Source organism: Chaetura pelagica, unplaced genomic scaffold, assembly GCF_000747805.2.
Source record: "Chaetura pelagica isolate M959 unplaced genomic scaffold, ChaPel_1.0 scaffold120, whole genome shotgun sequence".
NCBI classification, from domain to species: domain Eukaryota; kingdom Metazoa; phylum Chordata; class Aves; order Apodiformes; family Apodidae; genus Chaetura; species Chaetura pelagica.
In genome coordinates, this window is record NW_009951952.1 from 1032031 (window position 1) to 1044770 (window position 12740).

At 44.2% G+C, this 12740-nt stretch overlaps 1 protein-coding gene across 1 annotated transcript in view; it reads left to right on the forward strand.

Annotated features, from left to right (window-relative positions):
* Positions 1-784: 784 nt before the first annotated feature.
* The window catches only part of ZNF384 (zinc finger protein 384), a 20927-nt gene continuing 8971 nt past the window's right edge, over positions 785-12740 (forward strand). Inside the window, exons 1-4 of the mRNA XM_009998588.1 lie at positions 785-968; positions 3641-3707; positions 3857-4097; positions 4417-4750. Of these exons, the coding sequence (XP_009996890.1) occupies positions 916-968; positions 3641-3707; positions 3857-4097; positions 4417-4750 (695 nt within the window). The 5' untranslated portion in view covers positions 785-915. The remainder of the gene's footprint in view (positions 969-3640; positions 3708-3856; positions 4098-4416; positions 4751-12740) is intronic.

A 12740-nucleotide genomic window follows, 5' to 3' on the forward strand; every position in this document is an offset into this window, starting at 1 on the left:
GGGACGAGCCGCTGTCGGGGGCTTGAAGGGCTCCGGGGGGCGGGAGGAGGGGCTGGAGGGAGCAGGGGTGCCCGCTGCCAGGCACCTGCTGCCGCAGGGGAGGAGGCTGCCGATGGGGCAGGGGACGGCACCCAAGTTTCTCCAGCTCTGCTGTGCGAGGTTGGTTGGGATTTGGGGACTTTGTCCAGCATCTTTGTGATGTGAAGCCAGACGTGCTTGTCCTAAAGATGTGGTGGCACTTGAGGTTTTTTGGTGCTTATGAGCGTGGTGGAGGCGTTTTGGCATTTCACCTCACCCTCTGCGTGGCCTTCAGCATCCTCAGTGTTTTGCAGCAATTAAGCTTCAAAGCATCTTCTTATTGAACAAAGGTCTTGGGAAGACATAAAGCAGCATTCCCGAGTCTGGTATTCAGGGATTCACATCAACTGCAAACCCTACAACAAACAGACAGTAAAAGCTAGGTGTCTGAAGGGTAAAGAAAGCCCTGTGAAAAGTCAACCTCTAAATACCTACATATCCAACCTTGATTGTGCCTTCCAGAAACACAGCCTCTACCTCACCGTGTACTTGCACGTGCTTTTATCTCTGTTTATGATTAAAGTGATGACCTGCAAAGAAGTGTAAGCCCAGCACAATAAGTATGTGATTCTGTGAAGTCACTCTGAGGTATATACTCCAGATTCCTTGCCCCTTGTGAGTTCTCTGGTTCACTTGGTTGTTTATTTGGTGTCTGTACATTTGTGGTCTGTACATAGAAGGTGTTTTTGGTTTGTATCAGGAGGGTACGTTGACATCTGTCTGGTACTAGACTGGTGGATAGGAAGAAGGTCCCATCTCTGGCCTGTTTGTGGAAGCTGGGATGATGAAGGCACTGCAGTGGGACCGTGCGGTCGTACAGGGTTGAAGCTCCAGCCCATGTCTGGTAGTTATAGAGCAATTGGAAGGGTTACGTGCAGAGTTCTGGTAAAGTAAGTGTGAGCAGCATTCCAGTGGGGGCTGCAAACGGGGGTGCATGTCTTCAGAATGCCCTTCAGCCTGAGAGCGGGGTAGGGGAGGGACAGCTGGGGCTCTCAGGGCAGGAGGTTGGTGGAGGAGCCTTATCTTTGTTTTCTCCCTTTGGAAGACTGGCTTGCTAGTCATATTGCATGAAAGCTTCAACTCTTACACCATTTCTCCTTCTCCACATTCTTATATCTTCAGCACACTTCAGCCTTTCAAGCCAAAAGTTTTTGAGGCCTGATCTCCACACGAGCATGAAGCTTTTTTTTTTCGGTTGGGGAGGTGGATTCTAAGAGAATTTAACAAAACCAGTGTAGGCATCTTCTAAGAATCAGTGAGAGCTTTATTTTGACTTGCATACTAAGCAGACAAAAGTTGGCTGCTCTCTGAAGTTCTGGCAGGGGGCTGGATGCAGGCAGGCAGCCACTGAGTTGCCCCCACCTGCACTGATCTGGATTTTAGAACCTGGAATTGGGAGTTGCCTTTTCATACCTTGTACTCTTTAAGTAAGAAACCTGTTGTGAGATTTCTGTTTCAATTGGCATCTTTTAACTCCTGAAGTTTGCAGTTGAATCCAAGGGAGTCTTGGGCAATGACAAACTTATTTGGAAAACGCATCTGATTATTATAGGAGATGTCAAAGTTTTTACAAAATCAGGTTTACTTTGTGTTTTTGATGGGGAAGCTGGGCAAATAAAGGCTTACCTATTCTAAAAACACAAACAATCCCAAACCCAAACTTTACATTCGAGTCCAAACACCCCTCTAGATTCAGGTGGTGCTCAACTGCCAAGAGTGTGTTATCTCTTCATGTGTGCCCATCCTGTGGAAGAAAGAAGTAATGTAATTAAAGTGTCACATCCACAGGGCCTAGCTGTGGGCAGTGTACTTAATAATTAATTTGGCTCAGAAAAAGAAAGCAGAGGAAGAAGGTAAGAGTCTTGCCCCATCAGATTCTGATTGAATCACAGCAGTGTAAATCCAGAGTAATTCAGTCAGGCAGCTAGCAGTCTGACTACATGCCACTGAGGCAAGGTAAATAATTCATCCTTAAGTGTGTTTATTGGTTGATTTGCAGTGAGTGAGTGAGGCAGGAATACTTGCCTTTGCTGGTGCGTGAGCAATTCATAAAAACAAAATTATCAGGTAATTTGGTTCATTTGAATACTGCTGCTCTACATAGAGGGAAATTATCTTTGCGTTTTGGCTCACACACAGCAATTCCACATGTATTTATTCTGCCTTAATATGTGTCTGGGAAGTAAGTGTTTCATACTACTTGGGGCATGCTCCTCAGCTTATCTGATGATTGAGATAGGCCCTTCAGAAGCAATATTTACTTGTTAATTAGACTACTGCCACATCATAACAGAATTAGGAGTGGGACAATTTGCAGGTTGCTGCATGAGAAACCTACTGCTTTCTCCAAGCAGCTTGCTCTGCTAGTTGTTCTCTGAGCATGGATTTTATCATATATATACTTTACCTCCTAGCTTTACCATATTTTTTCAGGAATAGGTGCATCTTCTGCTTCAAGAAATACTCTTTTGTGAATTTCTTTAGTTTTTGAATATTGTTTTAATAGCTGTAACAAACTTTGTCCACCAGTGCTATCACACAGAGGAATGAAAGCATTAGAGGAAAGGGCTTTGTGAGCCAGGATTTCCTAAAGAGATGATACCTCAGTCTGCAGAGGGCTATCTTGTGGTGTCTGGTCCTCTGACTTCATGGAACTTTGAGTTGGAGCACTGGGAACTTGGCTGGAAACAGTCCCACAGAATCTTGTCCCAAAGGTGGGAATGAAATGGGCAAGAGAGAGCCACACCATCATCTCATTTGGAAATAGGGTATCTCAGGAGCAGGGTACTCAGATTATTTTCCCCCTGCCTGGTCTCCTTTGCTGAGAGTGGGGAATCTTCTCTGTCAGGAATAATGAGTGATATTTCTGAGTTTCTTTTGAGACCAGGACTGGGATGTCAGAGCAGGGGGCAGCAGGAAGTTAGGAGCTCTGACTTGGACGTTTTGGTCTGCTGTGGCTGGCTGTTACCTTGGGCAAGTCTGTTTCCTTCTCTCTGCCTGTCTTTCTTCCTGTATAACATAATGCTAATGTCCCCTTGCTGCATCTGGGTCCTTAGTGTGGAGCTGGGGTGGAGGGACAGGTAAAGTCTGAAATTTTCCCTGCTTATGGGGTCAGCCTGTCTGTGGCAGCAAGAAATGGTTTTCAGCTGTATTTGCTTGGTTGCACATGCACAGACTTAATCCTTTATGCCATGTATGTGGGTGGATGGTAACTGGGGAATTTTGGAGATGTTCTGGGTTTGTAGGCAGTCCTTTTTTTTGCATGGAGGACTACTGGGCCAGAGGCATTTGAGATGGACCCAAGCCTGTGGGAACACCAGGCACCTTTTTCCCCTGACAATATTTTTTTTATTTGGGCAGGTAGCTCAAAACTGGGGAGAAATTGCTCAAGTAAAACAGGGAAGATTAAGGAACTGTCATAGCATCAGACTGAGACAGTTCCATGTTGGAGTCCCTTTGGGTTTAATGTTCTTTTTTTTTGTGTGTGTGTCTGTCTGTCTGTCTTCCTTCTCCTCTCTTTCTCTTCCCTTCCCTTTTCCTCTTTCCCCCTGTGCCCAGCTAGGATGGAAGAATCTCATTTCAACTCCTCCCCGTACTTCTGGCCGGCCGTGCCCACCGTCTCGGGACAGGTAAGATCTTTGTCTTCTCACCTATTATGCTGGTCTTGCTTCCTTTTAGAAATTGATGCATAAATGTTCCTGTTGCACTTGTTGCTGAGCCAGCTGCTGGGAGAAGCTGTGCCAGAGTATTGTAAAAGCTGTTTTTCCCACCTGTTTAGATTGAGAACACCATGTTTATTAACAAGATGAAGGAGCAGCTATTGCCCACAGAGAAGGGCTGCAGCCTGGCTCCTCCCCACTACCCTGCCTTGCTGACAGTCCCCACCTCTGTGGCCCTCCCCACTGGTATTTCCATGGACTCGGACACCAAGCCAGAGCAGCTGACACCACACAGCCAAGCCCCCGTGACTCAGAACATCACCGTGGTACCAGTGCAGTCTGCTGGGCTCATGACAGCAGGTAGGGGGACTCCAAAGACTTTGGCAACATAGGAAGGAGACTCCAGGCTGGGAGAATGCGGGGCGGGGGGTCCTGGATAATCCAGTTAGAGCTGTAAATGATGGTGTGGACTGCCTTTGCATGGCTTCACTGGGAACCTCTGGGTACTCCACACATTTGCTCTCTATATGGAAGTTTGACTTCCAGCTGTGGAGACTGTGTAGGCTACTCTTCTGTTTGGGTGGTAGTCAAAAGTAGGTGTATATTCTGTGGAATAAGGAGGTTGGATGTACTTAGAGATGCAATAACTGAATTTATCTGTCTCTCTCTCTTTTTGCAGGTCCCGGTCTGGTCATAACTTCCCCATCAGGTTCCTTGGTGACCACAGCCTCCTCTGCCCAAACCTTTCCCATCTCAGCTCCCATGATTGTCTCTGCATTACCCCCTGGCTCCCAGGCAGCCCTCCAGGTGGTTCCTGACCTGTCCAAGAAAGGGACAACAACCACCCTCTCCGAAGGTGGTGGGGGTGGAGGGGGTGGGGGAGTTGCCCCCAAACCACCCCGGGGCCGGAAGAAGAAGCGATTGCAGGAGTCGGGGCTGCCAGGGATGAGCGATCCCTTTGTGCTGTCAAATGAGGATGATGAGGAGCAGCACAAGGATGGCAAGACATACAGGTGGGCCGTGGGGTTAAACCTTGGCTGTAACATTGCAGAAGGATGGGGGCATGTTTAACCCTTCAGAGGGTTACCTGGGGAGGAAGAGATCTCTTGCCATTTCCCTGTAGAGGCCCTGAGTAGACAATCTTTCAGCTGCAGAAAGAGCTGAGTTTTCTCTAGAATCAGGAATGTTTGCAAGCTGGTGGGTCTACCCAAAGCTAAGGATCTCCTTCTTAGTGGGCTACCTTGATCTCTTAAATATATAGATGTTATTGTTGCCAGGTTAGCTAATAACCAGGATGTTATAGAGCCTGAACCATATCCTTGATGCCACAGCCAAGTGGTATGGCAGGTGTACTGCAGAATGCAGTCCTGTCTGGTGCGACCGGAGCACTTCTGGTGTAGTTGAGAGCCCTAGTGTACCTGGGAGCTCCCCAACAGGACTCCAGTCTGCCCAGTGTAAAGAGTATAAACTGGAGGCACACAGAGCAGGAAGCGATCTGTGGTGGTAGTGTCTGCTCCTGTATGGGTTGCCCCATGTGATCTCCCATTTCAGCATTCCCAACAAAACAGGAATTTAAAAAAAAAAAAAGGTATTTCTGGATTAGGTATAAGGGTGTTTCTGAGCCCTAAGGGTATCAGATAAGAGGTGGGAGAGTTCTGAGCCCTGAGGTTGAGTTTCTGAGCTTGGAGGGATGTGGCTTGAGTTTGTTTACAAGTGAGTGGTGGGAAAGGGCGATATTAACTAGGACTTAAGGATTAACAGAGGATAAGGAGGTGGGTGTTTTAGAAAAGGTGGGAACTGGACAGAGCAGACAAGTGCTTGGGAGGAAACGCAGTGGTCTGTCTTAGTTGGGAAGCAGGAGAGCCTATGGGTGATGTAATGATAGGTGTTTCTGAGGAGTGATTAAGATCAGTAAGAGGCAAAGTAGTACCCAGATGGAAACAGAAATAGGAAATGGTCCCTAGCTCTTCTCACTTTCCTACTATGTGCTTGTGATTCTGTCTCAGTTTTCCTTGAATCACCCTAGACCCTTTTTAAATTTTTTTTCCAGATTTAGTTATGTTTCTGTAATTAAGGCATAACAGTCAGTGCATCTCCCCGGGCCCTGTTTCTATTTTTATGATAGCATGTAAAAAAAGTTTTCGTTTTTAAATCAATATAGTTAAATGGGTAGAAAACCAGAGCTTGGATCAGCTTTTTTGTTCTCTTACTCCATGTCCCAGTTCTCCCACTTTTAAAATATAATCAGTGGATGGTGAAGAGGGGTGGGAGTGTTAGGTAGCTTGCTATTTGTAATACCACCATTTATTTTGGGCCTTAGCCACAACTCCATGCTACTCAAGCTGCTTCCAGTCTGGGTTGCTAATTAGGTTGTTAAATATGTATTTACAGGGGACACAATTGGCAGTGAGCACTAGAATTAAAGCTGAACCAAGGCTTTAATTATAGCTCCTTGTTTACTTGTAAGTTTGGAAAAAAAATGCCCAAGACCAGATGGAGTGACTCAGCAGAAACTTTATGAACACGCGTAGTCTGTGGAGCAGCTCGTGAAAAAGACTTTACAGGAGAGACACAAATGAGTTTAGATGTAGGAACATGTAAACAGGAAGATTTCCTGGCTTTCTGTTTAATCTGAGCTTGACATCTCTGGTACTTCCTCCATGCTCCATCCCAAGCCAGGCCTTCCTCTGAGCCAGAGCTAAGGTGCAAGAGGTTTATTGAAGATCACCAAGGAGCACTTCTGCCCTCCTTGGAATTTTCTCCTTGGTTGATGCTTTCCATGTGCAAATTTGGAGCTAAAAATAATTGTTGAAAAAATAAAGGACAATACTGTCTTCTCTTGGAGCTGTGGGAGATAAAGCCTTTATTAAATAATGTAAAGTTGCTTCTCCATAATCTACATAAGAATAGACATGCAAGTTAAAACTTTGAGGACTCCTGGGTTTCTTCTGCATTCTAAAGGATGATTTGGGTGGTTCCCATTACTACAGTTAGCAGACAAATCCTAGCTAAATTAAGACTGTCAGAGATTCATCTGTGCTTGCTCCCTTACGAGGTTGGAGGAGGAGCAACTTGTGGTATTCCCATGTCTACGCTTGTGTGATTTCACTGATGCTTATGATGATCCACTGAGGACAATCTAGTCAGATGTCTGAAAGGATTTGTACTCTATTGACCAGTGTGCCTTTTTTCTTTAACACCTGATTCCTAAAGCCTGGGATTATTTTGTCAGATTGAGTTATTTTTTTGTTTTAAGTTTCTTTTTGAGCTCTGTGAGCTGTCTTGTCTTGAGTGCCTGGGCAGGTGGCTTGTTTCCCTAATTTGTGACTCCTAGTGTGTTGGTATAGATGTAGTAAATTAGACTTGAATGGGCAGCACAGGAAGGCAGACTTGGAAGGAATTGCAGCTCATAAGTGAGATTTGTACTGCAGCTCATCCTGTTCTCTTCTGAATGTAGAGATTCCTGTTCCAGCAAGTGGCAGCTGTTTTGCTGCTGTATCATCTCTAGAAAAGAATGGGTAGTCTGCTGTGAAAGTGGTGCAGGAAGCCTTGTGACTAGGTTTTTCTTTGTAAGAAGAGGTGTGAGGCTTTTGCTAATGTTGGTGTTCCTTGCAGATCTTGGACATCTCCCTTTAGGGTGAGTCTGGCAGAGTCCTTGGTGCTTTGCTTTGTGCTATTAGAAGGATGGTTGCACCTGCAGGGGACAGCATCTAATCCAGTCCTGTGAAGCATTTTCCTTCATGAATAATGTCACTTCAGTCTTGTCTGGATGCATTCTCAGGACTTTGTTGTTCTTCCCTGACACCTTTGTACAGTATACATTTTTTCTGTGGAAAATGGAATTGGCATCAAGAGTCTTTTTAGTAAGATACTGGCAGCGTGAAGCATGTGGTTGCTTTTTTATACTTTAAAAGGTGCTGAGGAAAAGAGAGTGAGTGTAGGTTCTGGAGTCAGCAATATTTTTTCTTAGTGCTGTTTTGGTGTCTGTACCTGTGTGCTTTTAGAAGTTAGTGGTGTGATGTGATCAGTGGACAAGACTGAAGAGGTGCTTCAGCCTATCTGGGCCAAGTCATCAGTTCTCTCTTTCTCTGACTAAAAATTATCTAAATAGTCTCTTCTTTGCAAGAGGAAGAGAGCTCTTTATAGGCATTGCTTGGTTCCAGTGCTCAGTTTGTAAAGGCAAGGACAAATACCAGTTGGCAGTATGGTTTTGCAATTTGTGCTTTGAAGCCTGGAACACCAGTGAAAAAGTTGTGAGCTTGAAGAGTGAAGAAGCTGGGTGAGGGCCCTCGTTAGCGAGGAAATAAGGGACACAAGGGGATCCAGTGGTTTGGATACCACTGGGTGGTGGTGGTGAATACCACTGGGTGGGTATGTTTTCAGACATGTCTCATTGGAAGCCTTTTCTTCTGCCCCATACTGGAATCAGTGTAGCTGTTTGGTGAACTTCTCGTGGTTTTTAATAGATTTGAAATGTGATTTTTTATTTTTTTTTTAATAGATTTGAATTCTGGTGGCTGTGGCTTCACACGTATCTGTGAAAATATGGTCAAATTTGGCCAAGTTGTAAGCTTGGAAAAAATCTGTCAAGCATGCTGTGAAGTGCTGTTGTGGTTTGGTAGTTGAAATATGTAAAGATTATATCCTCTTTTACATTTCTGGAGGCTTGCATGACTCCAGGCACAACCAGACTGCCTATCTCCACAGAACAGATAAATACACTCTTAACCTCTCTGTTTCTGTATGAGGCTGGGCTACGTGTGTGTTCTCTATGCAGTAAATAAGCATCTTCTAGACTAGCATTGAAAGGCCAAGCGTGCTTTTCCTTCAGTCACAGCTGCTCCTTCAGCTTCAGAACGGAGTCTTACGTGCCCAGTGTTGGCAGTAACCTCCTCCCTCTGATGGGCACAAAGGCAAGGTGCAAGAAGATACTGCTTGGTTCAAATGTAGTAGGGATAGGAGTGAGTTATGGGCAAGGCCCGAAGCTGATTTTGTCCAGGAAGTTTGGAGACTTGGTAGAGCAAAGATGGGAACTGAAAATGAAGAGAGAAAAGACTAAAGCCTACAAACTGGAGAGTATAGCACGACAGTCTGTTTGCAAAGGAGAGGTGGTACAGAGGTAACTTATGAAGGATGAGGAGCGAGGGGAGGAGAAAAGAGGCAGATTTCCTAGGGGCTGAAAAATGAGGAGATACCTAGAATTAGTAGAGCAGATGGGGACACAAGCATGGGATGTTGACAGACAAACAGAAGCATGGAGGAGAGGGGACAGATGTCAGGTAACTGGGAGAATGGGCTGCAGGAGAGGGTAAGGAGGCTGGGGAATGTGGGTAAAGAGGCTGGGCCTGGGTCTTGGTGCAAGAGAGAGGGGATTGCAACAGGCTGTAAGGCAAAGGGGGAGTTAAATTCAAAGTGTCAGGCAGGAAGTATGACCACATTCCCTCCATAGCCTAGAAACCTTCAACCCAATATTCCTAAATTTTGCCATGTCTCTGGTGTCAGCAGATGAATGTGACCTCCTCTGGCAAAGAACCTCATGCCCCCTCTTAAGGCAAAGAAAAAGGTGACAAACCACCACTGTTGTCATGTATCGTCCTAGCTGTAGTGGCAGGGGCCTGTGCAGTGAATCTTAAGATTGCTGATGACCCAACGTGGGTGTCAGGATGATGCCACATGTTGGAATTTCTGTTTGCTTTTTTTAACAAGTAGTTCCGTGAGCAGCGGAACTAATGAAGCCTGGTTTCCAGCGGCTCTCTCCTGTGTGGATTCTCTGATGTCTAATCAAGGGTGAGCTTATTAGCCTTTCCCTCAGCAGGGACCCAAGAGGGTCTCTCTTCTTTCCCCAGCTGCATATTTTTATAAGACTTGTGATGACTTTAAGATCCTTACCCCTTTTCCAGATTTTGTTGAACTTGGCTTATGATCTCAAATCTCTAAGGAGGACAGGTGCACAAGCACATCCATATATATATGCTCAGTTTGTACACAAAAGCTTTGCTTTGTATATGAATGCTCTGCCTGGAGGTTAGAAAATGTCTGAATTAAGACTGACCACATGCCCTAGGATATAATAAGGTAAAAACTTTGGGTTATAAGTTCTGTCCCTTCTGCTGAGATGTTGTGACTCTGTGTGTGTGTGTGAATGCATGAACACTTACCAGCTCATCACAGTGCCAAGCAGAAAGAATTAACAGGAAAGGTTCTTCTGTCACAACTTGAAGATTAGCACATGTTACTAGATTGTCAGTGGAATGAATGTGTGCAGGGGGATGAGGGGGGCAGTTACAGTTTCAGCGGGGGAGAGAGAACTTCTAATCTGTCACACTATCTGATCACACCTTAATTTGGCCCTGTTGAGTCAATACACTTTGGTCCCATCCGTGATTGTGTTACTGCACTCATTGTGTACGTGATGGCCTGTCAGAGTCTTGCATGTTTACTTAGACAACCTGACTGTTTAAGTAAAATTTAAAAAAAAAAAAAAAATGCTGACATGGGGTTGCAATGTTGAGAAGGAGGAGCTCAGGAAGGCATTTGACTGCTAGTCTGAAGAATTGTACATTATGCTTGTCTGTTCCACAGATCTGCTGTGGTATCCTACAGCCACGTGGTTCTGACCTGCAGAAAATCTTGCCTGGAAACCTGTGCAAATACAAGTTAGGTCTAGTATTCAGTGGATTTGCATTTGCCATAGGGTAAAAATGACCACAGCCAGTTAACCTGGAATAATTAACTTTTAGTGTTCCCAAAACCGTAATCTCTTCTCAAGTATCATTTCTGCTACGTGTCAGACCTTGTTTTGCTTTACGGAAGCATTACATCTCCTAAGTGTAGCATCAAAATCTGTAGGAGCTGTGGTTTGAATGTATATTATCTGAATTTTCCTTTAAAGGGAAAAAGTGCTCAGAACTCAGTTTGGCCTCTTGGAATTAGTGGGTATGTCTGTCTTGCTGTGTTTCACACCCTTGCCTTAGAAAAATAAAACGGAGGCATTGTGGGCATAGGTATTTCTGTGGTGGGTACAGGAGATGAGTGATTCTGCTTCATGAGGTTGGAATTGCATGTGGCCAGAGAGGTTCCGAGGTTCCACAGAGAGTGGTGATGAAAAAAACTGAGTACTTGCCAGCAAAGTTTCTGTCTGTGCAACATAATAAGGATTGCAGTTGTGTGGAAACAGTCAATAAGGCTCTGTCTCAACGCACCTGCATTGCGGAGCCCGATTACGGTGACATAGATGACCTTAATTCTGGCGTTTGCAGGTTTGCTAGTGCTTTCTTTTGGGCCTCTTGTGTTCTTTGCATTTCAACTTTTGTATGTTACCACTAGATTAGGAAACCCCTCGTTATGTTTTATTGTTTTCCTGGTCTTTTTGCTCATGGTGAGTCAAAAATCAGTGGAAAAAGGTCTTAGGCCTGATGTTGTTTGGTGATTTGGAGGTCAACAGAAAGTCATGGCTGATAATTTCTAGATGGAAGCAGTGCTGGTGGATAGCTAAACAAGAAATGTATGGAAGCCTTATGTGGTTGTTAAACTGGATCTATTAAAGAAAATTGTATTTTGATATGGTCCAATGGAAGGCAGCCTTTTGGGTGCCTGTGTGACTTCTCCAGCAGTCAGGGATTGAGGCTTAGGTGTATGGACACAGTAGAAAACAGCAAAGTGTCCTGTTGGATACTATTTAATGTCTTTGATCTAAAGATAAGGAAAGTGGGGAGACAGTATCCTGGGAAGCAATGAATGTGAAAAAGACCTCTAGGAATTAAGTGACACCGGATGAGCTCCCAGTGCGAGGTTGTGACAGAAGAGAGTGAATGCAATTGTTGAAAGCACAAACACAGGAAGCATTAAAAGAAGACAGGCAACTTGGGAAGCATGCTGAAATATCGTAACATTCTGGGTCTGGTGTTTTTAAAAGATGATTTGGAAAAGTCGACAAAACACAGGAATGCTCTCAAATATGAGACCTGGGAAAGTGTTACATGGTGGCTGAGAGCATTTAAAAACACTTGCTGCCTTGCCAGGAGAGTCTGATTTTCTGTAGCCTTCTCAAGCCACTGAGTGTCTGGAGGAATATGGAAATAAGTTGACTGAGATATCTGGGAGTAGCTGATAGGATGGTGTACATGGCAGTAGTGTGACTTGGTAAGTTGAAGTATAATGTTAATTTTTGAATAGGAGTTGATGCTGGGTATACAAGTGGTTCAATTCATCCGCTTTCATTTGGCATCTTCGTGCTCACTGGCTTTATTTAGGACTTGTTCAAGTTTTCTGGCTGTGTGTCTTGGCTGTTAGTTTCCTTTCCCTTGTCCCTTTTAAAATATTAACTTCAGCTTTAAAAAAAAAACAGGGAGATGCACAGGCTCAATTAGCATTTATAATGAACTGTGCATCCGTTATTATGCTATGCTTGCATTAGTTACTTCATTAACTCTGCATTGCAAAGGCAGTACATTTCTTTCCTTACTAAATGACCTGCTGACTCAGACAGCCTAAACTTACTCTTACAATCTAGCTTAACTTCAGACATTCCTGATTTGATTATTGTTTTTTTAAACTTATGGCTTCACTTGTATTTATAGCCTATAAGAGAAGGAGCAAGGGCTCAATTAATTTCTAAGACTAATCACAGTAGATAATAGAAATTTGAATTCTCAAAGCCATGTAAAAGTTTACGTATTTTTCACTACTATGATACTGACTAATTAAGCACTTGATTGAAAAATGCTGTTAATCCACATTAGGCAAATTTTACTATGAACTGGTAGTTCGGATGGTATTGTATCTCACAACAGCATCTGATGAATGAGGCAGAACATTTCATGAAAAGTGGAAAGAAATAGAGCACTGTGCCACAGAGTTGTAGTCTGGTTGATATAAGCTTAATTCTGTTTATGACTCATCATGATGACTTTCATATGGGAGCAGAATTAGAATTTCACATCCACCTTTTACTGACATTTCATGATTTTCGAGGGTGTTTCTGTCTAACACAAATATTCTCTG